This window comes from Cydia pomonella, chromosome 22 (genome assembly GCF_033807575.1).
Source record: "Cydia pomonella isolate Wapato2018A chromosome 22, ilCydPomo1, whole genome shotgun sequence".
In the NCBI taxonomy this organism is placed as follows: domain Eukaryota; kingdom Metazoa; phylum Arthropoda; class Insecta; order Lepidoptera; family Tortricidae; genus Cydia; species Cydia pomonella.
Window position 1 is genome coordinate 2,427,589 of NC_084724.1, and position 27,745 is coordinate 2,455,333.

The 27,745-nt window shown below is 38.3% G+C and overlaps 1 protein-coding gene and 1 long non-coding RNA gene across 2 annotated transcripts; one reads left to right on the forward strand and one right to left on the reverse strand.

The window, feature by feature from the left end:
• Positions 1-1,525: 1,525 nt before the first annotated feature.
• LOC133530056 (cathepsin K-like) lies at positions 1,526-25,862 on the forward strand. Its single transcript, XM_061867871.1, has 13 exons — positions 1,526-1,978; positions 3,575-3,668; positions 4,911-5,013; positions 6,560-6,677; positions 7,576-7,699; positions 8,119-8,234; positions 9,806-9,905; positions 11,308-11,388; positions 19,916-20,142; positions 20,801-20,927; positions 21,969-22,074; positions 23,408-23,592; positions 24,243-25,862. Exons 1-13 carry the CDS (start codon positions 1,912-1,914, stop codon positions 24,421-24,423), a joined length of 1,629 nt encoding a protein of 542 aa, XP_061723855.1. The 5' UTR covers positions 1,526-1,911; the 3' UTR covers positions 24,424-25,862.
• LOC133529992 (uncharacterized) lies at positions 12,342-14,385 on the reverse strand. Its single transcript, XR_009801250.1, has 3 exons — positions 14,237-14,385; positions 13,462-13,492; positions 12,342-12,520 (listed from the first exon to the last, which is right to left on the reverse strand). It is a non-coding gene; the product is annotated as an uncharacterized LOC133529992 (long non-coding RNA).
• Positions 25,863-27,745: the final 1,883 nt, after the last annotated feature.

The window sequence follows — 27,745 nt, forward strand, 5'->3', positions numbered from 1 at the left end:
TCTACTTCTCCCTTATACACTCTATTTGTTAACCTTCTTTCACTCATTCTTTCCACGTGTCCAAACCATCTCAACATACCTTTCTCAATTTTTGTCACTACATCTTCGTTCAGTCCACACTTTTCCCTTATCACACTGTTCCTAATTCTATCTTGTAATTTTACACCACACACACTTCTCAACGCTCTCATTTCCACTGCATTCACTTGACTCTGATGTTTCTTCTGCCATACCCAACTTTCGCTACCATACATAAGTGTAGGCACCAACACCCCTCTATGCACAGCCAACCGTGCTTTTTGCGACACCTTCTGGCTGCTCATAAAAGCGTTGAGTGCCCCATTCACACGATTTCCAGCATTCACTCTCCTTTCAATGTCTTCATCATGTTTACCGTCCCTAGTGAACAAGGTTCCCAGATACACAAACTCTTTCACTTGTTCAACTCTTTCTTGACCAATCAAAACTTCACAGTTTGTCATACTTTCTCCCTTTTCAAATACCATTACTTTCGTCTTGCTCACATTTATTTTCATTCCTTTCCTTTCAAAAGATCTATGCATTCTAGTTACCATCTCCTGCAATTCTTCAACATAGACAAAAGACATAGAACCGTTTAATTGTGATTTTAAGACCAAATTATGCAATTATTTTCTATCGAGCCTATTTCGTTCAATCATGTATCGAGTACAACCACGGTCTTTGAAATATAATTAATATGAACATTTTTTTTTTATTTTTTTTATTTATTTATTTATTTATTTTTTTTGCTTGACATAATTATTGAAAGTCATTATGTAGTGATTGTCAGATTATCATTAGTCATAATTCTGAAACCGTTAAGTTCTCAGGATTTTCGTAAGGTTATCCTATAGATTAGGTTAGGTTTGTTTTATGGCAATGTTTTATGAAAATGCGGACAAACAATAGATTATGACTTAAAACTGTATGGGAAACAATAGAGACCCGAATTTAAGGTAACTAAGTACTTTCATAGTACTCGGAATAACACCTATTTTGGGCATATGTACAGAAATCTGCAAAAGTGCATGGCAAATTATTAATAGGACTCATAGGTACATAAAGTGGCCAGCACTTTTGCAACTGGGTAAACACGAAAATTACGACGCACTTAAGGGGTAAAAACAGCACAGAAAAAAATACTACCAATACTATAATATAGTATATATTATATACGCGATGAATCTAACTTTACCACTCAGTATCAACTCCTACAGTATTTCCACAATATCAACTGAAATTTATTTCGGCATTGTTTGTCTTCTCTGTAGTCCATCTATTGTATCTTTTGATGTAATGACTGTTTGTTGCCATAATAAAAAAATGATTTTTTAATAAGCTTTTTAAATTTTCAGTTGGAATGTAGGTCTACTTACCTAATTAGACCTATATTCCAAATTTAAAAAGTTTAATACTAAAATCATTGAATTGCTATATTAGTCCGTGAGTAGAGTCTGTTCGGAAAGAGAAGAGCCGTGGAATGTATTGGGCCCCTTTCATTCCACGACTCTTCTCTTTCCGCAGACTCTAACACAGTATACGGAAAGACGGACGGACAGAAAATACACCATTTTGGCAAGGGACGTAGAAATAGACTAAGAAGTAGCATAATAACTAATATTGTTTTATTAACTATAAGTTAAATCCACTTTTCTCAATTCACCCAACCATCTACATACCAAATTTCATCTAAATCGGCTTAGCAAGCACAAGCGTAAAGAGGTAACCGACAGACACAGTTAGTTACACATTTATAATTAGTACTAATTAAAGATAAAAACAAGCTGCGCCGATTAGGCTCTGATAATTAACTCATAATTAATATTTGATAAAAACAACGCTATAAAAAGACTGCGTTGATATTACAATAATTTTAAACATATTTACACCATGGCTTCCCTCGGTATTTTCCTTTTGTTAATTTGTGTTAAATACAATGTTGGATATAGTTTTATGGGTAAGTTATAAAATACTAGCTGTTGCCCGCGACTTCATACGCGTGGATTTTTATGTCGGTGGTATACACCGTGGGCCAATTTTAACCACGTATTCCTGAGGTCATAAGGAGCAAAAAATGTTATATGAGTTTTGGCCAAATTCGCGCGTTTTCTGCACACGACACGTTATTTATTTTTACACCTTGGTGAAAAAAAATCATTACAACGAATAAGTAAAGTTTTTTTTTTATTTACAGACGAAAATTGCGAGTTTACTTTAAAACTTTAATATCTGTCAGTAGCTATGGCTACACCAAGTCACATAGTGGCAGCGTCACAGCTAAAAAGGCGTTTTTGACTAAGTTATAAAAGAAACAAATTTTCACAGAAATTGTCATTATCTCTAAAACAAGACCGATTTCAGAAAACATTGTATGACTTTTTAGTCTCTAAATGCGGTCAAGAATACACCTTTGAAATCTGTCGGGTTTAATTGGCCCACGGTGTATATTATATACATGAGCGTATTAAAACATTATGCAGCAAAAGGTATAGGGACGGTTAATCAATTGTTAATTATTATATAACGCCTAAGATTTGTTTGGCCCTACCAACGAAGTTTCAAGCCCCTAACTGAACACAACGTTCTCGATATAATCCCTCTCAGCCCCCTTAGAAGACTTTCAAGTCCACTATTTAAAATAATGTTCACTCCCGATGCAAACTTTCAACCCTTTTCCATCGAATTAGGAGATTAATCCAAACTTTCAATCCATCTTAACTCCCTAAGGGAATACATTTCTAAACACGCTGAAATCTCTTTTCTTGTTTTCTATTATTGCGTCTTTTTACGACATTTCAAGTTCACTGTTTACATAAATTTTCGTTCCGGATGCAAACTTTCAACACTTTTTTGACCAATTCAGGAAATGAATTTTCAAAAACGGTAAAATTTGTTTTCATCTATTTTAATATAATGTCCTTTTAAGTTGCTAGCTTACTTTAAAAGGAAAGTTCCTAGCTTATTTTAGTAATGTTATGTTAAATATGCCTTTCTAAAAAGGTTTAAAGCATTATTTGTACTGGATTCAAACTTTCGACCCCTTTTTGACCCTTTTAGAGGATGAATTTTTAAAAATGCTGAAATTACTTTTCCTATATTCTAATAATATGCCTTTAAATAAAGATTTAAGTCACGCACTCACAAAAATGTTTGATCTCCATACAAATATCAACCCCCTTTTCACCACCTTGGCGGATGAATTTTCAAAAACGCTGAAATTAGTTTTCTACTTAAAAAACACTTTTTACGAAGTTTCGAATTCCTAGCTTAAAATAAAACGATATACAAACTTTCATCCCCTTTTTAACGCCCTTGGTTGGTTGGTTGGGTTGAATTTCTCAAAATCGCTTCTTAACCCTTGTACCCACCCTTTATAAATGCAACCTAGTGTGTAAATTTCAACTTTCTAACTTTTAGGATTTTATCTACGCCGTTAATATGTCATTTTGCTCCCTTGTGATACAATCTACTATTGATGCTGTATTACTCTTTTAAGAAACAATTAAATTTCTTTCGGCTTTTATTTAAAAGATTTTGAAAACTACGTTCGCAGATGACTCCGAAAGTCTGGTCTGGCCACCAGAGTACCACATCAAGGCTGAGAAGATTAACCTAGATGCCGGAATTGTGGAGACTATGGAGATGTGGTAAACTTCAATTTTTAGGGTTCCGTAGTCAACTTGTAGTAAAATAAAAACTACAAAAAAATGATTACGGTACCCAACATACAACATGTTTTTCTTTAAAATTGTTTTTTCGCGTTAACCCAATGGTGTGAGTATCTTTGGTTAGATCTTTCAAAACGAATAAGGTCTCGTATTTTGATAAAGTGAATATTTTTGGAAATAATTGTTCCGAAAGAATATATGTGTCCCCCCTCTCTAACTTTTGAACCTTGGGTTAAAAAAATATGAAAAAATCGTTAAAAAAAAGCTTAAGAAATACTTTCAACAAAACTGTAGCGAACTTGATCGCTCCAGCCGTTTTTGAGTTAATGCAAAAAAAAACTTCTCTTAGTATAAAGTCGTACAGTGAGTTGCGAAAATGCATGGAGAAATTATGAATGAATTCATTGATAAAGTCGCCATGCACTTTCACGGCTGAGGATACAGAGCGCTGCGAAGGTACTACTTATGCTTGTAATGGTACTTACATAATTATGTACTTACTAATAGCCCCCGTTTAGCCTATTCTGACAGAATGAGAACTACGGAACCCTATACTGAGCATGGCCCGACATGCTCTTGGCCGATTTTTAACATCTACACCGACTATATACAACGATAGTACACATAATATTTATTGTAAATTAGTGAATGATGCCTAGGGATCTGACGAGCAAAATTTGAACCAGAAGTAGGTATATTTTCAAAATTAATGAGATAAATTAAAACCCGTGATATGGCCACAGGTGTTTTCGTCGCAAGTTTCGCGCGGCACGCTATATCTTTTCTTCCCTTCTAATTTTCTTTTAGCAAACTTGTTTGCGTTTTTCCTGTGGATATCGCAAAGTTAAGGGAGCCTAAAGCTAATTTTTACGCGGCACCTTTATAGAGACGATATATTTTTCAGTACTTGAGACTTATCTAAGCCAACGCAAACAAAAGATACAGCCGTTTATGCCGCAAATTTCCGCAAATTTTCGACACTCGCAAGGGAATCAAAACCTACAGGGTACTTCCCGTGAACTCAGAATCTTTAATAGGTACGAAGCAATTTATAGCACAGATAGAGGAATAATTGCGAAAACCGTAAGTTTTTAGTTGCATCATATAATAATATATACCTACGGGTTTGTACGGAACCCTCGGTGCGCGAGTCCGACTCGCATTTGGCCGTTTTTTTTATAAGGTGTTAGGACTCGGTTTTATCAGCCCCCTTTTTATCAGGTCCAGTGCCGCCATCAATCGCTCCCGTGTCGACTTCTACGGCGGACTAGTCAAGAAGTATTACCACTGGGAGACCGAAGAGGAAAATGGCTACGTCTACAGCGTACGTACAATAGAGTTCAATATAGCAGAGTAGCACGAGGTAATAATATTTTCACGACAGCAGTTCGAACAATTAATTGTTAGAATACCTTCAGAAAACATTAGTGAAATAGTGATCCGTCCGTCTGGATTAAATTTTTTCAGGTTGTATTTTTTTATGGCTGAACTGACGTGAAAATTTTTATGTACTACACGAGATCAAAGTTATTTACATCTCGTGCGCTTTTGAGTCCCTTACTACGCTCAAGATTCCAAATTAGATTCTATTATAGAATCTTTCGCTTGCACGGGACTCAAAACAAGCACTCGAAGAAATATCCAACTTTGCTCTCTTGTTGTACAAATAACTATTAAAAATAGGTTATATACAGCCATGGTTAGTCGTGGGCGGCATTATCACCAGAGCCTCACCATCTCGCGCAAGCAAACAAACCAAGTATCTACCTATAAGGACCGTGCGCGTTGGAGGGTCTGCCATATTGTGGACTGAATCGGAAATATAAACATGTACATTCGCCCTTCACCCCAAAACAAGTGCTGCCATCTATCGTTCTCGTACGTTTTCCTGTGCATAGTAGGTTCTGCCATCTTGTGGGCTACATTGGAAGCATAAACTTCACATTTACACCTCGCACCAAATATTTGACGTCTCCTGTGCTGCCCCCTTATAGGGACCGTGCGCGATGGAGGGTCTGCCATCTTGTGGCTTGCACATGTACACGTCAGGTGTTTTCTTGTGCATAGTAGGTTCTGCCCTCTTGTGGGCTACATCGGAACAAAAAACATCACATTTACGCCTCGCGCCTAAAATCTGACGGCTCCTGTGCTGCCTCCTACAGTTCATGCACGCTCCCTATACTCTTTGCGACGAGAATCGTGTTATAGGAAAGCTTCGTATAAGTATAAGTTTTATATATAAGTTAACTTTTATATGCGGTAGTTTTGTTTTTACAATGATTAAAATGCTGTCACACATCGACACACCTAGTATTTATTACACATCAAGTGTAGTATATATCTACCCCATGCTGACTTCACGATGTCTTGAATTCATGTCCGCTGAAAAATTCCTGTGTCTCGTACTATCCTGACTGCAAACCATATAGTGCTCCAGTGTCTCGGGCAGGCTGCGGGCGACTGCGGCGGGGTGACAGAGATTGCTGTTTCATGAGCTGGTTTGCGTGCATACTTTGTTGGAATTGGCATCTGAGGCTTAGCCGGTGCGATGTGATGCAGCATACTCCACTGACTCGCTGCCGCTTGGGCTGAATCAGCAGTCATGCGAGCTTGCAGTGCTATTTTGCCTCATCATCGCCTCCCCCTCGTAGTCGTCTTCCTAGCCCTTTAGCAGGATATACTGGCTGGACCTACCCCTTAAACTGTACTGAAACTGAACTGGGTTGGAAATTGGTTGCTACGCTAATTCTTAGGATTGTTAGATCCCAGGCTCTCATGAGTCGTCGCGAAAATGCCGAGACAACGCCTGGAAGATGATGAAGATGACTTACTGATTTTCGAAGTTACCCAAATACATTTTCTGTATACAGCTTATGCCTCAATCTACAGAAGAATACCAAAACAAGATCACGTGTGGCATGCAAATTATAGAAGACGAGGAAGATATCGAATCAAGTCTGCCCAAAATAGAATACTTTAAACGTATAGGCAAGTATTTATGTAATTTGTTTCAAAACTCTTTTTGTTCTGCTCTGTACAGTCAGCTAAGAAAGTGGTTTACCACTTTTCGACTCTATTACTTCACAAATAGAATCGAAAAGTGGTAAACCGCTTTCTTGGCTGACTGTACAGGACAACCGATATTTTAACCGACAAATTTTGATCACCACACCGTTTGAGCAACATTGGCTTCCGACATGTTGGAAGGGAGGAGCCCAAGCAATATCTTACCTTACAAATCGTTCTGCCATTTTTTGCGGGGGGAAACGTGCACACAGTCGCACTTCTCTATATACGAAATCAATCATGAATTCATATTGGTGCTTACACATAATAAATAACTATACAGGTATAGAATTTGAAAGAACAGGGTTTCTGCCTTCTATCAGTCTTCACTATCACCTTTGCACCTCTGGGGTGCTTTAGGACAACAACAACATCAGTCTTCACTTTCATCTTCCACTTCTCACTCACTCCATACATGTAATGACGACAGAAATACATACAAAATGACACACGTCCTAGACAAATCTGGCACACCTTGCTCTGTTTTTATATGCGGACGAGTCAACACGCATCGCGCTATGCCCAATTGGGCATGTGCTTTGGCAGAGGGGAAATAGTGTGAATGCCATTTTCTTTCCGGTGTTGCTCGAAGCAACACGCACATGAAAGGCTAATGAAATTTATCTAAAAACTTAATAGTTAGCAAAGCGAATTATAAATGCTTCGGGTGACCAGAGAGAGGCCTGTATTTTGGTCAGCGGATAAGCATTGCCATTCAGAGGAGCAATGCGGCCAGCCCTCTGGGCACCCTACCAAGCGATCATGACTTAGATTAGGACAATTTTTTCAAACCCATCTAATATCTTTGTTATTTGTTTAGGCAATGACGAATTGGAGGGGAGAAAAGTGGCGGTATGGAAGTATGGAAGGGTTTTCCAGGAAAAAAGATGGCAGGAGAGAATTCTGTACACGTACCAGAGTGATGACTATGATATACCAGTCAGGTAAAAGTGATTTAAAACCACTTTCACTTTGTCCCAGGTAACTTTAGCCTAGGTAAAGAGTCACGAAAACCCCGCCATATAATCGAAATAACGTTTTCATGTAAAACTGCATCCTGAGCAAGAAAATCTAAAATAGCCTTCACTACCCGTCCCTAATTTCGCCTAATATTATTTTTATATGAACATTATACTAAAACTCATTCTAAATCCTTAATGTTGAATACGCCCATGAATCCCATGATTAGGAATTGGAGTTTTTATCACGGTACGACTAATAGAGAGCTATGGAGTCTACATTAGGCAGCAATAAAATTCAACTAATGTTAAGATTTGGCAACAGATTAAGGTTTGAGCCGAAAAAATCACCTCTGAAAATTTCTACTGAGTACAAATCTAAATGACTGCCGATCGTTTCACAGATTCGAAGCGAAGAACTTCTTAATGCGAAACGGCGCAATGACAGCTCACATCATCACCAACTACTACACCTACGAGCCGACTGTGAACGACGAGGACTTAGATGAAGGAGATACAGGCAAGTTCATAGAATAATTGATAAAAGATAATACTCTTTTAGGTATAGGTTACCTGGAAGAGATCACTCTTAGGGATAAGTTCGCCTTTGTACTACCCGTCCTTTGTACTATCTGATGTAATCAATAAATAAATAAATAAATAAATAAATATATTATAGGACTTTATTACACAAATTGACTAAGTCCCACAGTAAGCTCAATAAGGCTTGTGTTGAGGGTACTTAGACAACGATATATATAATATATAAATATTTATAAATACTTAAATACATAGAAAACACCCATGACTCAGGAACAAATATCCATGCTCATCACACGAATACATGCCCTTACCAGGATTTGAACCCGGGACCATCAGCTTCGTAGGCAGGGTGTTTTTATATTAAAGGGTAAATGAAAAATTCACCGATTCGGACAAAGCTTGGATATTCGACGTTTCGGTACGCAATATTTTGTGTATTTCGAAGTAATTTTGTGTATTAAGAGTAAAGGGGACGACCGCTATTCATTCAAACGTAGTCCCCATTTTCCTCGCTAAATATTGACATTATAGAAAATATTTTTACAAAATTTGATTTATATAAAGCTATGCCCCCTATATTTGACCCTTTTCGGTGTTTTTTTTATTATAAAATAAAATAAAATAAAATAAAAATAAAAATCATTTATTTCAGACCGATAGGATCCATAAATTTTGTTAGTAACAGCAAAAAAAATCTTACACCCTACGTTAGTACCTAAATTATAGTAAGAACTAGTAGCAAAAACAGTTTTCTAACAATTTTTAAATGCTCCTTACTCTTATAATGATTTAACGTTCGAAAAAAACGTAGAGGCATAGCTGTGATTGACTTCACCAAATTGTGTCAAAATAGTTTTAATAACGTTAATATTCAGAGAGGAAAATGAGGACTAGTTTTGTATGAAAAGGCGATATCGCGTGGGTCCTCCATTTTCGTCTTAATGTGACGTTCGGATGTCCACTGCAGGCGTCGTTGTTGTCAACTACTTCCCTGATAAAATAAGTGACGTTCTCCGCCGCATTACTACCGGGACTATGACATTCATTCCGCCACTAATTTTATCATGGAAATTGACAGATACAGTGGTGCAGTTAACGTCGGAAGGTCACCTTAAGAGGGAATAGCCCATACTCTTCCATACAAAAAGAGAAAACCTTTTTCCACTTCTAAATATTTTCTATTCTTCATGATTTTTTAGTATGTTATTGACACAATGAAAAACTAGGTTTTTTAGGTTTTCCTTTTTTTATTAGCAAAGCAAAAAAAATTAAAAAACAAAAAAAAAGCGAAACCTATAAATCTAGAATATATTATGCTGAAGCGATCAACATCAAAATCAAAGTGATTTGTTAAGATTATGTCAGTGGAAACCGTATTCTCCCGAAATGGAAATTTCATTGAAAAAATACCGTTATTTCGTTAGGATCGCAAAGCAATTTTTCTCTCTTAATGCGTGCAGTCACTGTCCGAATTTCACCTTAATCCGAGGTTTTGGTCTAAACTTTTCAGAACTATTAACTAACTTAAATTATTCCTTGATTTTGCAGATGACTGCGAATACATGGGGAAGCTAGGTGAAGATTTCCACAAGGATATTAAGCATCTTCACCCAGCAAAGGAGACTGATGTAAATATTGCTTTTCATAGGTGAGTCTCGACTTCGACTACCGTCTAAGGCCGCCCCCTATCTGAATGACCTCGCGCGTTCCAACTCCCTCGACCCCCCTTCCTCGTTTTTCACCTTTACAATTTGCAACAAGTAAACAAATTATTGTATAAACTGCCCACCAACAAAGTTTGCCCACTACTGGGTGGGCAAACTTTTTTATGGGGGGTCAGAAAGTTTAATAAATTTCAGAGAAGGGCCAGAATTGCAGGAAAAATGCATTGTTATAATTTTGCGGGCCATATAAGTAGTCTTTTCTTTCGAAGGACCGGCGGGCCAGATAAAATCCTTTCGCGGGCCGAAGTTGGCCCACCGTTGGTATAAACCAAGAATCTAGTATAATTGGATCAGGCATGAGCAATGGGGGGAAATGACCGAACGGGATAATTTTATGTATCTTTCAGTAGGAGTTGCAGAGAAAGCGCTATTATTGTTTCTTCTCGTCACAGTCTCATTTCTTTAATCCCCACCGTCAATTTTAGTATGGTTTATGGTGGGCAACAAATAACCCGACCAAGTTACGTAGGTTGTGTTTGGTATGTTTGCTTATGTTCTGTCCCTTACGGGCGCACGCGTATAGCTCATCTATAGGATCCTACCATCTATCCACCAATCACTCATAATTCTCAAAAGTTAAAATCGTACGATCAACTCACAGAGCATGGCGATCTGAAAAGTACTTCGACTGGCAAACCCCATAACAGTGTTTTGTTTTCTTTTTCTTTTTTGAGTTGAAGGTACAGACCTTCGAGCAACACCGGCTTCCGACACGTCAGAAGGAGCCTAAGCCATATCTTACCGAACAAATCATTCTGCCATTTTTTGCGGGGGGAAACGTGCACACAGTCGCACTTCTCACTCACTACATACAAAATCCAATCTGTAATGACGACACAAATACATAGAAAATGACACACGTCAAAGACAAATCTTGCACACCTCGATCTCTTTTTGTGTACGGACGAGTCACAATGCACCGCCAGTGGCACAGATGTGCCACTGCTTTGGCAGAGGGGAAATAGTATGAATGCCGTCTCCCTTCCCTGTGTTGCTCGAAGGTACAGACACACGTGACACGTGTTTCAATGATCTCATTGATGCTTATTGACAATGACAAGCGTCATTCAGGTCATTGGAACTCCCATTGGGATGCCAACCAACTTTCCAACTTTTAGTAATCTCGCAACTATGATTGACAATGACAATCACTTCAAGCAATTGGCCGTCTCAGCGGTGGCAGCATGGTTGCATTTTTATTACTTGTCACTATGCCTGTCCCTTTCGCACTTACTTGTTACAACGTGACAGGCATGGTGACTGCCGATAAAAATGCGACCATGCTACAGCCGCTGGGCTATATTAACGTCGAATGTTTGTTTTCAGTTACACAAAACATCACGGGAAAAAATACAATAGCGAGACTGAACATGAAATGAGGAAAGCCATTTTTCATGAAAATTGGGAGTAAGTGACTTTTTCTACTATATAATATATATACCTACGCACCCACAGAGTTAAAAGACTTTAGTACATTGTGCTACGAGAGGGGTAAGTGAAATGTTGGAAACGAGGGTGGTAATTAAAGTCCCGAGTTTGCAATAGAATTACCCCCGGAGTTATACACAATGTTTTTCATCACACTTGCAAAAAAAAAAACTAAATTTTAAGCGACCATATTGCCATTTCTTGACAGGTTCGGCATCGAAGACCTATTCTGCATTCATCCACGATTGAAAATTATGTAAAAATATTTTAAACGGCTATTAAATTAATCAAAATTAATTATATGATAAACGTCAGTATTTTAAAAGTAAAATTCATTTTCTCAAACTTGCTATGAAATGATGACATGACTTACGTCAAATTAGGTCCGGAAATACTACATATCATAACGTCTTGGCATCCAACCATCAACAAATATAGGTACGGTACGGCGATTTGTGGTGCATATTCGTTGCTAAGCAACGGCGGTGGCGCATCGCACAGGCGCGCGGACTTACGCGCGTAGGGCACCCGCTTGGTAGAGTGGCGAGCCGAGTAGTACGCAACAAAACAAATTGACTATTTTATTTTTATTTTATATGCAAGTTTGAGAAAAGCACTATACATATCTCGGCGAGAAACGGGGTTGCCGGCCGCGTATCTCTATCCGGCTTCGCTACGCTCAGCCGTATATATCTACTTGGCCTGCAACCCTACGTTTCCCGGCTTCTGTAGTAAAATCTGGAGTTGCAGTCGTACATATGCAACGGAGACTGCTTACCATCAGGCGGGCCGTGTGATTATTTGCCACCGACGTAGTATAAAAAAAGAGATCCTCCTCTCCGACTTGGTTTATTAAAAATGATAAAGTACGATAAATGTAAAAAGTATAGGTATTGTTTAAGAAAACAGCAATATTCATCGAATACGAGAAACAGGTGGTTGTAAACCGGAGTATAATTTTTTTTACATAAAAAACAGAGTTATAAATATATAAGTAAATTTTATTCTAGTCAATATTAATTATGTTGATAATTTCCCTGCAGCACTTCTACTCATTTCAAACCAGGGTCCACAGGGCCAAAGGGTCCGAACTGTCCTGGCGGGGCTGATTCTGCAACAAATTTGTTATACACAATAAGCAAGTCTCAGTTAAATAAATAAATAAAATAAAATAAATATTAAATAAAATAAATAAATATTATAGGACATTATTACACAAATTGACTAAGTCCCACAGTAAGCTCAATAAGGCTTGTGTCGTGGGTACTTAGACAACGATATATATATATAATATATAAATACTTAAATACATAGAAAACACCCATGACTCAGGTACAGATATTCATGCTCATCACACAAATAAATGCCCTTACCAGGATTTGAACCCGGGACCATCAGCTTCATAGGCAGGGTCACTACCCACTAGGCTAGACCGGTCGTCGAAAAAACGATAATTTTACATAGAACTTTTAACTTTTTCCATAGACATTTGGCAACTTCTCCTTGGCTAGTTACAAGTGAACATGTCGAAGACATTGTATTGTTTGCCGAGACAAATCTTCAAGGCATGAAATTCTTGAAAGATCTTGAAAGAATTTACCATGCTTCTTTGAAATGCATACTCGTACGTATAGGAGCGGCCTTGGTGCACGCTGCTAAAATCACTTGTGAGCCCGACGCCACGCTGCACGCCCCGCCGAAGGCTCCGCCTCGAGCGTCCACTCAGGCATTACACTTACACTTAGTATCAATACGTATATAATGTCACTCCTTTTAACATGTGTAGCTTGACTGTAAGTGTTAATTTAAGGAATACACTTATACACTTAGTGGACGCTGGAGTTGGGCGTGCAGTGGGGGAGCGTGCGGCGTGTATATTAAATAAATGCAAACATATAGGAGCGCCCTCAGTGCACGCTGCTAAAATCGCTTGTGAGCGAGACGCTCCGCTTCGAGCGTTCACTCTGGCCTAGCAAGGGCAAGGCAAGTGTTATTAAATTAGTAGGTATCCAAAGGTATATAGCCAAATATATTTGGCATCGCAAATCATACCTGGTACAGGAACAGCAACCGTAAGGGCAACCTGAAAACGAACACAAACAAATTAAGTCCTTAACGGTCAAGATTTAAAAAAGTATACGGTTCGACGACAAAAAAAAAGCCTCTTTAAGGTCCTAAAAATACATGAAGTTGTGTTAGCGGATGGTAATTTTTGCCGTAAAGAGAGTAAAGAGAGCAAAATGTTTTGTAAATAAGTTCAAATAAGAAGTAATCTCACTACGCCAGTTTGTAAATGCGATAGAACACGATAGGGGCATTTTTCGCCCGAACATAGTATCAAAGAGAATCTGAAATAGAGGTGGATTATCAAAATAAACTTTGTAGCCACAGTATATTTACTGCCATCTTTCGGCACATGATTAAAACTTTTAGAACGTCATTTGACTTTGATCCTTATTCTATGTGTCAAATTTGTTAAATATCAAAAAGGGGCGCCAATAATAAGCGTATTAGTTATAATATAAATCTAGGTTTTTGTTACAAGTAAAATAAAATTGTAATGCCAAAGTGAGGCACTGTCACCGGGAACGTCAAATTTCTATGAAAGTATGACGTACATTGTAGGTAATTTTTAACATATTCCAAAAATGAAACGACTGACAAATTCTATCTAACTACCGAACCTGCTCACAAAATTTCACGAGAATCGGTTAAGAAATGCAAAATGCAGACAACATCCGGACGTACGAAAGCATATCCAAGCTGAAACGGAGACCCTCACTAACGCTCGCTCAAAAACATTAAATAAGCGTAGGAAAATACTTACTGTTAAAAGGAGGACGCAAACAAATAATATAAATCGCATTTTATGTAACTTGCAGTGGGTACTTGTCGAAATTAATTACTTAATATTCGGTAGTTCCACCATTTTGTTCTGGCTTTTATACTTTTGTATGGCGTAACTTGCGACGTTATACTACTGGAGAGACGGGAATTTGAAATGAGCAAAATGCTAAACATTTTAGCTCATTTTTAGGGTTCCGTAGCCAAATGGCATAAAACGGAACCCTTATAGTTTCGCCATGTCCGTCTGTCTGTCTGTCTGTCTGTCTGTCTCTCTGTCTGTCTGTCTGTCTGTCTGTCCGAGGCTTTGCTCCGTGGTCGTTAGTGCTAGAAAACTGAAATTTGGCATGGATATATAAATCAATAAAGCCGACAAAGTCGTACAATAAAATCTAACAATTTAATTTTTTTTAGGGTACCTCCCCTACACGTAAAGTGGGGGTGAATTTTTTTTTTCGCTTCAACCCTACAGTGTGGGGTATCGTTGGAAAGGTCTTTCAAAACTAATAGGGGTCCTCAACAAACATTTTTTGATAAAGTGAATATATTCGGAGATAATCGCTCCGAAAGAAAAAAAAAATGTGTCCCCCCCCTCTAACTTTTGAACCATAGGTCCAAAAAATATGAAAAAAATCGTGGAAGTAGAGCTTAAGAAAGACATTAAATGAAAACTATAGCGGACATGATCAGTTTAGCTGTTTTTGAGTTATCGCAAAAAGTTTTCCCTTCATAGTAAAAAGACTTACTTTAATAAGGTACTGATTATGCAAATTTGCCTATTTGTTTAACTCGGGTGAAAGGTACCATTTACTACACTTTAAGCTCCAGTTTAGCTTATTGCGACGGAAGAGTAACTACGGAACCCTACACTGAGCGTGGCCCGACATGCTCTTGGCCGGTTTTTATTTATTTATTTATTATTTATTTAAACTTTATTGCACACATAAAGAAAAATGTACAAATGGCGAACTTAATGCCAAAAGGCATTCTCTATCAGTCAACCATTGGGTCAAACAGAGAAGTATATTGTCGCGTACACAGCAGAATGGTCGAAAATACTCTTAGCCGGTTTTTTGCGTTCTACGAGATCTACTATACAAATACAAAAATAAAACCAACTCAAACGCTTAGCATTTTGCTAATTTAAATTACCCGTGCTCCAACACTATTAAATACACTTGAGTAAATTCATTCTTGTTTTGACGGTTTATCCTAATTGACCTTCAAAATTTCATGGAATACAACGATTAGTCAGAGTGACTAATAATATATAAACAAAAGGAAGGAATGGAAGAATTCGCACGCTTCTGGTTATAGTAGTGGTTGCAAAAAGGATAAAAAGGTCAAATACGGCGTTGTCTGAACAAAAGATTTCCTTTGACAAAATTAATCTTTGTGTATACGCAGAGGATTACTATAACTAGCTTAAATCTAATATAGGCCTTTAAGGTATTGTATCAAGGATAGCGGCATTTCCTCGTTGTGTCGCAATACTGATACGTCATGCGAGGAAGCCACCAGCTCTTCGGTTACCAGTTACGTCAACCAGACGCTTCGCGATTTCTGCAAAAAACTTGCGCGCTGGGACCCAACGGACCTAGAGTTTCAACGCCAAATGGTACAAAATGGGACCCTCTATCGAGTCTCTTATATTTATTACGTTTCTTTGTGTTCCTAAGATGTATTTAAGAAGTGGATCCACCCAGATTTTTTATATAAGTCGGGAGGCAGAGTAGTTTTTCAGCGTCGGCGACTTCTGAGGTTAATAATTGTTTAAGTTTAGGTTCTTAGTCAAGTTCGGTGTCATTTTCGACTAAATCAAAGATGTAGACGTAGATTTCATTCAAATCGATTCAGCAGTTACCTATTGATTCCCCATACAAACCTACACCTCCCTTTTCACTTTTAAGGAAACATTTTTAGGATAAAACCTATCCTATGTTCTTCCTCGGGACTCAAATTATGTCTTCGGTTATTGTTTCCCCTTATAAATTTCCACCTCCTTTTACACACCCTTAAGGGATGATTTTTGGGTCCCTATGTCCTTCCCCGGGACTCTTTCTCTATACCAAATATTAACTGAAATTGTTTCGGGAAGACGTTTTTTCTTTCATTTTTAGGGTTCCGTAGCCAAATGGCAAAAAACGGAACCCTTATAGATTCGTCATGTCCGTCTGTCTGTCCGATTCTGTCACAGCCACTTTTTTCCGAAACTATAAAAGCTATACTGTTCAAACTTGGTAAGTAGATGTATTCTATGAACCGCATTATGATGTTCACACAAAAATAGAAAAAAAAACAATAAATTTTGGGGGTTCCCCATACTTAGAACTGAAACTCAAAAAATCTTTTTTCATCAAACTCATACGTGTGGGGTATCTATGGATAGGTCTTTAAAAATGATATTGAGGTTTCTAATATCATTTTTTTCTAAACTGAAAAGTTTGCGCGAGAGACACTTCCAAAGTGGTAAAAAGTGTGTCCCCCCCCCCCGTAACTTCTAAAATAACAGAATGAAAAATCTAAAAAAAATATATGATATACATTGCCATGCAAACTTCCACCGAAAATTGGTTCGAACGAGATTTAGTAAGTAGTTTTTTTTTAATACGTCATAAAAATTAAAAAAAAAATTTTTTTCATCAAACCCATACGTGTGGGGTATCTATGGATAGGTCTTCAAAAATGATATTTAGGTTTCTAATATCATTTTTTTCTAAACTGAATAGTTTGCGCGAGAGACACTTCCAAAGTGAAAAAATGTGTGTCCCCCCCCCTGTAACTTCTAAAATAACAGAATGAAAAATCTAAAAAAAATATATGATATACATTACCATGCAAACTTCCACCGAAAATTGGTTTGAACGAGATCTAGTGAATAGTTTTTTTTTAATACGTCAATAAATTAAAAAAAAAAATTTTTCATCAAACCCATACGTGTGGGGTATCTATGGATAGGTCTTCAAAAATGATATTTAGGTTCCTAACATCATTTTTTTCTAAACTGAATAGTTTGCGCGAAAGACAGTTTCAAAGTGGTAAAATGTGTGTCCAAAGTGGTAAAATGTTGAACAAGATCTAGCAAGTCGATTTTTTTTTAATACGTCTTAAATGGTACGGAACCCTTCATGCGCGAGTCCGACTCGCACTTGGCCGCTTTTTATATATTTTTACTCCGGAATGGTATCAATACACGACAATATACGAATTCGGCATCCCCGATCCATACGAAAATGATCCCAAACTTGACAATTCGAAGAATGAGATACGATAACGATAAGTTTTTGTTTAGATAAGTTCTCATTTAGATATCGTTTGTATGTCGTATAATTGACAGAAGCAGCTTGATTCGGACAACCAATGTCGCTTTGACGTTAGAAATGTCGTAGAGAGATCTTATTGGGATCACGGCGGAATCGAAATAAACGTCAATTGTGACATGTCGCTTAGTTATCGATTTTTTAAAGATCATTCCAAGATTTTAAACGTATCTTAATCATTCTTCGAATCGGGCCGTAGTAGCTTAAATGATATAGATATCAAGATACGCCTCTATAATGATATAGATAAGATAAGATAGTTGAACCCCCTAAAATTTACATCAAATATTTTGGTAGATCCACTTTCTAAATCCTTGGGTCCTAAGGACCAATCTTACCAAAGGAAATCTTTTGTTCACGCAACTCCCTATTTTATGAGCGGCACCTTCTTCGGCTTCACTGGCGCTGGTGGCCTAGCGGTAAGAGCGTGCGACTTTCAATCCGGAGGTCGCGGGTTCAAACCCCGGTTTGTACCAATGAGTTTTTAGGAACTAATGTACGAAATATCATTTGTTATCTACCAGTCGCTTTTCGCTGGACTAATCCCAATAAGGCCTAGTTTACCCTCTGGGTTGGAAGATCAGATGGCAGTCGCTTTCATAAAAACTAGTGCCTACGCCAATTCTGGGGATTAGTTGTGAAGCGGACCCCAGGCTACCATGAGCCGTGGCAAAAATGCCTGCACAACGCGAGGAAGAAGGAAGAAGACCTTCGACTTCGACTATAAGCTTCGGTAAATCATTAAGAGCGATTGAACTGGTGTTCAAATAGGTCACTACACAAGTTTGAATCTAGCCCGAAGAGAATTTTTCCTTTTTTTATTTAATAAAGAATCAATTTCGGTTATAAATGGAGATTTCTTTTACGCCATTGTTATTAGTACAGCTGATATTATGAGTTTACGATGTTTCAACAGATGGTTATAACTTAAAGTGCAGTTTTTAGGGTTCCGTAGCCAAATGGCATAAAACGAAACCCTTATAGTTTCGCCATGTCCGTCTGTCTGTCTGTCTGTCTGTCTGTCTGTCTGTCTGTCTGTCTGTCCGAGGCTTTGCTCCGTGGTCGTTAGTGCTAGAAAGCTGAAATTTAGCATGGATATATAAATCAATAAAGCCGACAAAGTCGTACATTAAAATCTAAAAATTTTTTTTTTTTTACGGTACCTGCCCTACACGTAAAGTGGGGGTGAAATTTTTGTTTCGCTTCAACCCTAGAGTGTTGGGTATCGTTGGAAAGGTCTTTCAAAACTAATTGGGGTTTTCAGGAAACATTTTTTGATAAAGTGAATATATTCGGAGATAATCGCTCCGAAAGAAAAAAAAATGTGTCCCCCCCCTCTAACTTTTGAACCATAGGTCCAAAAAATATGAAAAAAATCGTGGAAGTAGAGCTTAAGAAAGACATTAAATGAAAACTATAGCGGACATGATCAGTTTAGCTGTTTTTGAGTTATCGCAAAAAGTTTTTCCTTCATAGTAAAAAGACTTACTTTAATTAGGTACTGATTATGCAAATTTGCCTATTTGTTTAACTCGGGTGAAAGGTACCGTTTCATCCCTTGGTTAATAATTTACTATACTTTAAGCTCCAGTTTAGCTTATTGTGACGGAAGAGTAACTACGGAACCCTACACTGAGCGTGGCCCGACATGCTCTTGGCCGGTTATTTAATTAAGTATTCAAATGAGTAATAATGTAAATTTTCATTGTTTTGTGATAATTTTAGAAAATTACATATGTTGTACAGTCATCATATATATAAGAGCGGCCAAGATTTTTTTTTTATACCACGTTGGTGGCAAACAAGCATACGGCCCGCCTGATGGTAAGAAGTCACGGATTGCCGCATCATTATCCTGAGTGGGGATCCTCTTTTAGTGTTCAATGTTTTTATCTCTGTTTTCTTTTCCCAAATGTAATGTATTGTGGCGTTAAATAAATTTTCTTTCTTTCTTTTTTCTTTCTTCAATAAGTAAAGGTCCTTAACTTTTCGTATGTCCATAGAACATACGTTAACCTAAAAGATGATTCACGCTAGATTGGTCCGGGACCGGGCCAAGAGATCCCACACTTCGTTTTCTACAGAAAAGCCACTTTCCGAGTCTCGGTGAGGACGTGTTGCTTTCTATAGGAAACCAAGAGTCGGACGCCTTGGCCCGGACGCGGACATTTCAAGCGTCATCCTAAAGTCATATAACTAGAACAGAATGATCTTCTCTTCCTTGTCGTATCCTCATGGCTGAGGAACGTGATGACTGTAGACACTCTTCACCAGTGCTCTCTAAGCCGCTCGATCTTGGACCCGATGCATGCTAGCCTGCAATGCAATGTGGTTTGTTACAGAATGATAGAGCATCACAACCGCCAGAACTTCGGGTACCAGCTATCCCTGAACCAATTCGCCGACCGCACCTCGGATGAAATGGAGATGTTCACAGGCCTCCTTCCTAATCCCCCAGAACTGGAGGCCACACATCCCTTCCACACTGATGAAGAAGTCAGGAGGTTTGCTGAGGAGTTACCGGAAAATTTTGATTTGAGAATGGAGGGAGTTATTTCGCCAGTAAAAAGTAAGTAAAACTAGAATCGGTCCAAGCTAACTTCTTCTTCCTCGTTTCCACATGAGATCGTTATTTTGTACACCAAGGCTCTCCATTCTGCATGATTTTCTGCCTTCCTAATAATAGGCGCCTGTGTAGATCTCTGGCAGGCCTTCTTTACAATGACCACCCAGCGGGTTGGTGGATGTCCACTACCCCGACCTCCATCCACCATGCCAACCATAATGCGCTTTTCGAAGTTGTCCGGCCAAGTTCACTGCAGCGCGTCTAAGAGACTGTGGAAGTATTAAGTTACATTTCATAATTTCATAGATCTTTGACATTTATGATAACACCTCTACAGTCTTTGCTATTTTGGTATACCTCTATCAATTTCCATTGATATGACTACTATCACGTAAACTACATAAACATTACATCGTGGGCAACTAAGACAAGAAGACCGATAGAGAGAAGATACTCAAAACTGGCACGGCACAAAGTGTGGATTGTCATCATGAATATCAAAATTAGAAGTTTATAATGTTTCTCCCTCACTTTGATTTATTCAAATCACTGCAAAGTTAGACAGAGACAGGCTCTAACGTCGATACTAAATCGCGTTCTTTATTATTAGTCTGACTCCCGACAATATTCATTCCATTCAAATTTTATTTATTTTACGCAGATCAGGCGCATTGCGGCTCATGTTGGGCTTTCGCGTCAACGGCGGCAGTAGAGGGCGCTGTAGCTCGCAGCAATGGCGGTCGAATCGTCGATCTCAGTGAGCAATCTCTAGTGGACTGTGCTTGGGGGTGAGGATACTATGTTGAAACATGTTTAGTTGTGTTCGTCGACCGCAGTAGAGGGCACTGTAGCATGCAGCAATGGTAGTCGTATCGTCGATCTGAGTGAGCAATCTCTGGTGGACTGTGCTTGGGGGTGAGGATACTATGTTGACACATGTATAGTTGTGTTCGTCGACGGCAGTAGAGGGCGCTGTATCATGCCGCAATGGTGATTGTTTCGTCGATCTGAGTGAGCAATTTCTGGTGGACTGTGCTTGGGGGTGAGGATACTATGTTGAAACATGTTTAGTTGTGTTCGTCGACCGCAGTAGAGGGCACTGTAGCATGCAGCAATGGTAGTCGTATCGTCGATCTGAGTGAGCAATCTCTGGTGGACTGTGCTTGGGGGTGAGGATACTATGTTGACACATGTATAGTTGTGTTCGTCGACGGCAGTAGAGGGCGCTGTATCATGCCGCAATGGTGATCGTTTCGTCGATCTGAGTGAGCAATCTCTGGTGGACTGTGCTTGGGGGTAAGTTTCGCGTTTGATGGGAAATAATACTATTTTTGTATGGCACTAGTACGTGAAGAAACTTGGCTGGGAATATCTGTAAAGAAATTCAAAGGATAACTCACGCTAGAACGATCCGGGTCGGGGACGAGGGTTTGTCTTTGGCTTTGAGGTGAGTCTCAGTGGGGTCATTCTCCAGATTTGTTCCTGCGTCTAAACTCCGTCAAACCATGATGTTGTGTCCAATCATGATGTATGAAAAGTTTGACGAAGTTGAATCTGACCGCAGTTATATAATTGGAGTGATCCAGTGGCTCCAGGTGGTGGAGTGGTGGGTTCGTATACGAGTCGCGTTTTCGAGTCTCGTACGAAACAGTGGGATTTTCTACTTTTCCTTTATTTCTAAGTATTGTGGTATTGATGATGAGTAAGTAAGTAAATATTCTTCATTGCACCAACAATTATACATTTTGATGAGATGTTTCTGCTTATTGGAAAATTAATTCCTGTATTTATAATGCAGTGTGTATAAGTGTATATTGATTGTTTTTTAGAGTGGGTTGCATGGGCTGCGACGGCGGCTGGATGGCAAGCGCCTTTAAATACATCGTGAAGCATGGCCTCCCTGTGGAGCAGGAGTACGGCTCCTATCTAGAACAGGTGGGTTCCTCTACTAATAGTATTCTATATAATTGTGATATAATAGAGAGCTTTTCAGTCAAGTACCGTGTCTTACGTACGAGATCAATATTGTATTTATCTACGAGTCATCTAAAACAATACTTTTTTTTTATAAAACTTAAATAAGTAAGCGCTACTATTGTTGCCCGTTTATGTCATTAGTTCTATAGAAGCGTAGCGGCACGTGAGTGGTCAAATTCTTTATAGTTGTCTACAGCGTATTCAAATGAATATTATAGTCGAGTTGGGAGCCCATACATGAAAAATACGCAATTATAGTTTCTCTTATCTTACGAAATCTTAATTCAACCATTACAGACGACGAGTAGACAAACTATATTTACGTACTTAGGTAACAGTCTTTAAAAAGAAAACTCCATTTTCACAGTAAGGAGTTGAATTAAAAATAACCTTTCTTAGAGGAATTCTTCAATATTTGAAAAAAGAAAACTGCTTTATTGCATATTTTTGCTACGTCCGAAATGTCCGCATAATCTTAGGATATTTAGATTAGCCCCTAAAGAAAACATTTGACTAAGTCCCACAGTAGTTGGTACTTATACAACAATATAGGTACGTATGTAATATATAAATACTTACCATTTCCTAGACTTAAAAAATATATTAAATCTGGTCTACAGCATAAGGCATATTACACAGTCGGAGAGTATATTAATGACAAAAATGCATGGCATCATATAAATAAATGAATGAATTATGAAATGTATATTGGTAGTAAATTATAATTGTTGAATTTTCTATTTTGTAATCTGTTATTTATTTTTAATTTATTTATTTATAATGTGTTTTTGACGATTCAAAAGAGATTGTAAAATCCTACTTGAATAAATGTCTTTTTTACTTTTTACTTTTACTTTTACTGTACAACTCCATACATATTGCGGTAACTCTGAATGTCAAAAGTTGACAATTCAGTGACCTCAAAACATATGTCGTAGTACAGCGTCATCTGTTTTTAATGTCAAAATAAGGAGCATGTTTTTAGGGTTCCGTACCCAAAGGGTAAAAAAGGGACCCTATTGCCAAGACTACGCTTTTCGTCCGTCTGTCTGTCTGTCTGTCCGTCTGTCACCAGGCAGTTGAAATGTTCACAGGTTATGTATTTCTGTTATCGATATAACAATAAATACTAAAAAGTACGGAACCCTCGGTGGGCAAGTCCCACTCGCACTTGTCCGGCTATTTTTTTAGACTTAACTCTTTATTAGAATCAATTCTCTATTAAAGTCAATTAAAGGGTCTCGTTACTCTCGTTAAAGATCCTTTCGCTAATTTGTTTTTAACAATGCAGGACGGTTTATGCCACACGAAGAACATGACATCCACATACACCATCAAAGGTTTCGCGAAGCCGACTCCCCACAACCCCCAGGCTCTGAAGGTGGCCCTCTACAAGTATGGGCCAGTGGCTGTCTCCATCAACTTCAACAAGAAGATGCGGTATTATGGCAGCGGCATCTTCTACGACCCTGACTGGTAATGGTATACTTCAGACAGGCAGACAGACAAAGGCTACTCAAAGCTGACTCCCCACAACTCTCAGGCTCTGAAGGTGGCTCTCTACAAATACGGACTGGTTTCTGTCTCCATCAACTTCAACAAGAAGATGCGGTATTATGCCAGCGCCGTCTTCTATGACCCTGACTGGTAATGTTACACTTCAGTACCATTACGTTGTTGTTATAAAGGCTACGGAGACTGCTTACCATTAGCATGGGCCGTATGCTTGTTTGCCGCCGACGTAGTACCTATAAAAAGGATGATTGATGGGACATGAGCAGGACAGGTCATTAATCTGTTGAGTAATTTATCTGTTCGACCTAATCTTCAAGAAAAGAGCGTACTCTCATCTTAAAGGCCGGCAACGCACTTACAACCCCTCTGATGTTGCAGGTGTTCATGGGCCGCGGTAATCGCTTACCATCAGGTGTTTCGTCTGCTCGTTTGCCTTCTGTATTATAAAATAGTAGGTGAGTCATAAGCACCACAAAATTACCTTAATGTTAGTATGACGAAAGTTTTTTTAATGCCACAACGGTGGCAAACAAGCACACGGCCCACCTGATAGTAAGCAGTCACCGTAGCCGCTAGACGCTAGTAGTTTAAATTTGATTCTTTATTTCCAGTAACAAAGGACACACGAACCACGGCGTCGTGGTAGTCGGCTATGGAGTTCGTGACGGCACCGACTTCTGGATTATAAAGAACTCCCACGGCGCTACTTGGGGCCAGGCGGGATATATTCTCATCTCGGCGAAGGATAATAACTGCTTCGTTCTATCTAGACCCGTTTACCCTATTGTGTAACCCAAGCCTTTTGACTCTACCCTATTTCTATTGTGTAACCCTACCCTACCGATGTCCCGGATTTAGGTACTGTTTCGAATAATTGCTTCGATTCGATCTAAACAAACTAGTTTACCCTACTTTATAGTCCGATAGCCGAGTCCCATCTCGGTGGCGGACAATAATAAAATTTCTTCCTATTCAGCCTATTCACCCTATTGTGTAACCCTATCTTACCCTAAACCAAGGGGTTACATACTCATCTCGACGACAGACAATAATTGCTTCGTTCCATCGAAACCAGTTCACCCTATAGTGTAACCCTACCCTACCTTATCTGATGCCCCCGCAAGTAACCCTACCCTCCTAGCTGGTAGTGGTTGGTGTTTTCGGTGGTAAACAAAGATGGATTCGATCCATCTAGTTATTAGTGTAACCTTACCCTGCCTTGTAATTGTAACAAATATTCCGAGAGAAAGACAAATTAAATTAATGAATATGGAATACGAGTCACTCACGTTTTTCAGTCGAAAATTGCTTGACAGGTAACTACATAAGCGAGCTTCATCTAAAGCCACACGCATTGCTTGATCGAAGCAGAGAAACGAAGCTAGAGGTATTGAGCAATTTTGACTTGAATACCTAAATTAAAATTAATGTGAGTGTTTTAATATACCTACTTATTATATATATTTGAGTCTTACGGAAGTTTTGTCACAGCACAAAGATAGGGTAGGGTTACACTATAATATATGGTAGATGTTATCCTTATATATTTAAAATGTCCAAGATCATGGCGTTTTATAATGTAGTATAATATAATAAGCTAGTAATTAAGTGGTAGTTGAGTATGTATAAAACATATATTATTTTATTTAACTCATATGGATATGTGCAAGAGGCTTTTGGGTACAATTGTGTAAAGTTCAAAAATTCTTCTACATTTATTACGTAAGAATAGTTAATTTAAAATTATATATGTTCATATTATTTAGATAATAAATGCATTCCACGTGTAATTGTAGCTTTTATTAAATTAAATTGTGTCCTTATCTATCTAGAGCGCTGGTAGCCGAGAGTAAGAGAGTGCGACTTTCAATCCCAAGGTTGCGGGTTCAAATCCCGGCTCGTACCGATGACTTTTTGGACACTGATTTTAACTTTCACGATTTTTACACATGACTAATTATAAAACGGGACTTAATCGCTTTTTGCTTGACTTAGACTTGTATAAAGGGCCCACAGATTACGCCGAATGATGTCTGTCAGTTAACCCTTTGAACGCTTTATGTCATAAACACAAAGATCACTCAAATGCCAAGCTCCCGTACGCAAGCGAGCTAATGTAAGCCTTACTTGAAAGTGTGAAGGTTACTTTGGCAGCGTCCGCCAACCACAATAACTTTGATATCCTTGGCGCTGTGGACACGACTAGTAACGACGACTTTAGGTGTTCTTGGCGTTCAAAATATTAATAAGGTCTTGAAATTGTAGACGATACTTCTGTTGCAGTACTGCCGGCCTAGTCAAGGTGACGATCGTTATCGCTTCGACAACGAAACGCTTTATGTCTCTCTATCACTTTTCCGCATTAGTGCGATAGTGATAGTTGAGTTTCGATCGCTACGGAGCGTAAACGATTTGTCGTTCTGTTATGTCTACGTGGCCTGGCTGGCCTGGTATAGATGGGTGGTTTTTGAATCAACCTATATGTATGTCATGGTAATTATCTCGCCTGGGAAGGCCACATCATTTTCTACCTCCACCTCCATCCATTTTAAAACTATGGATTCAAAAATATGAAAATGAAAATTACTTATATAAGTCAGCAAGAACATTAGCTTAGAGTCTTAAAGCAGAGGGCTTAAAGGACTCCAGTCTTAACACTCTTCATAAACCTAACCTTCTTTGATTTGAACCTACCATTTTTCTACGAAATTATCTTATTCTTGTACCGTTTGACGTCTGCTCATAATAAAAAATAAGTCCAGGGTCACCAAATTCAGGTTCATATTTATTTATTTATAACAAAATTTCTCATTTATGTGAAGTTTTTCTTATATGTTCTTATGAGAAATAAGGATTCTTAAACCTTAAAATTTCAAAATCAATTTAAAAAATCTTTATAATTGAATTATTTTAAATCAATATGGGTTCAAAAAAGTTTGGAAACCGCTTATCATTACCGCGAAATAGTTACTAATTATTGACAAACTGCGTATTTTCATTTAAATTTACGATTATATTTGCCATAGTGTAATGACTATTCGATAAGATAAAAGAAAATATTTTTTTTATGACAAAATAATTATTAAGTATAAGGTTTTGACTGAAATTTCATTTTTGGTAAAAGTTTTATCCCTGACCGTTTCTGGTATTATCTTTCCTATTGTGCCTAAATGATTTATCTAGTAGCATAAAATAAATAATAATGCAAAAATGAAACTTCCTACAATACCAAAGTTTGCCCGAATCAGGGACGAATCTGACGAATCATGTTGTCCCTCTCTAATGTATGGCACTATCCCTTTCGGCTATTTAGGGTTGCCGAAATTCAAGTCATTTTCTTATGTGTGATTGTGCACGCAAATCGACGTCAAGTTTTGTAAACCCTAATAATTCGTAGCAATGCTGAACCGAACCGAACCGAGCCGAGAATGCGCTCGGTTCGGTTCAGCAACGAACGCTCCAGTTTCCCCCCACTGCTAGTAGGTATTAACTAAATTCAAACTAGTGAATATACTAGTCTGGCTTCGAGTTGATAAGAATTTAATATTTGTATGCCATATTATGGTAAAATAAGGAATGACATTGAAACTTTGTATACCACCTGATTGTACCCTTATTTAAGCACATAAATATTTTTAATTGAATCGAATTGATAGGTTAGGGTGCAGGCCAGTGCAGGCGCAATGATTTTGCTCCGCAGCGAATTCGTTGCGCGCTCGCAGCGATTTCGTTAAGCGCTCGAGGTGAACTAGTTGCGCGCTTGCGGCAAACTCGCTGAGCGCTCGTCTAGCATTCGATTCGCTTGCAAATCGCCAGTGCGGTGCGCCCGCGCCCTTACTCCCTTAGAGAATAATTTGGAGCGTCCTCTTTGTAGGAAAATATGAATTTGAACGATATAACAAAAAACGTGCTCATTACATTTCATGACATAAATTGTACAAAAAAAAAACTATTTCATGTTCTCATACATATAATCAAACCAGTAATTAACTAGCAATTCGCTTGAACAAAACTCTCTACAGAAGATAAGAGGGTTTAGTCATTTTTGATACTTTGGAGCATCATTTCTTCCTACAGGTTGAAATTGGGCAGCTAAAAAAGCTGTTTTTATATT

Excerpts from the sequence above, each read along its gene's own strand:
- LOC133530056 (XM_061867871.1), top strand. The coding sequence starts at position 1,912 with ATGGCTTCCCTCGGTATTTTCCTTTTGTTAATTTGTGTTAAATACAAT. Across the intron at positions 3,669-4,910 it reads GTGGAGACTATGGAGATGTG|GTCCAGTGCCGCCATCAATC; the intron begins GTAAACTTCAAT and ends CCTTTTTATCAG. Across the intron at positions 5,014-6,559 it reads AAAATGGCTACGTCTACAGC|CTTATGCCTCAATCTACAGA; the intron begins GTACGTACAATA and ends TTCTGTATACAG.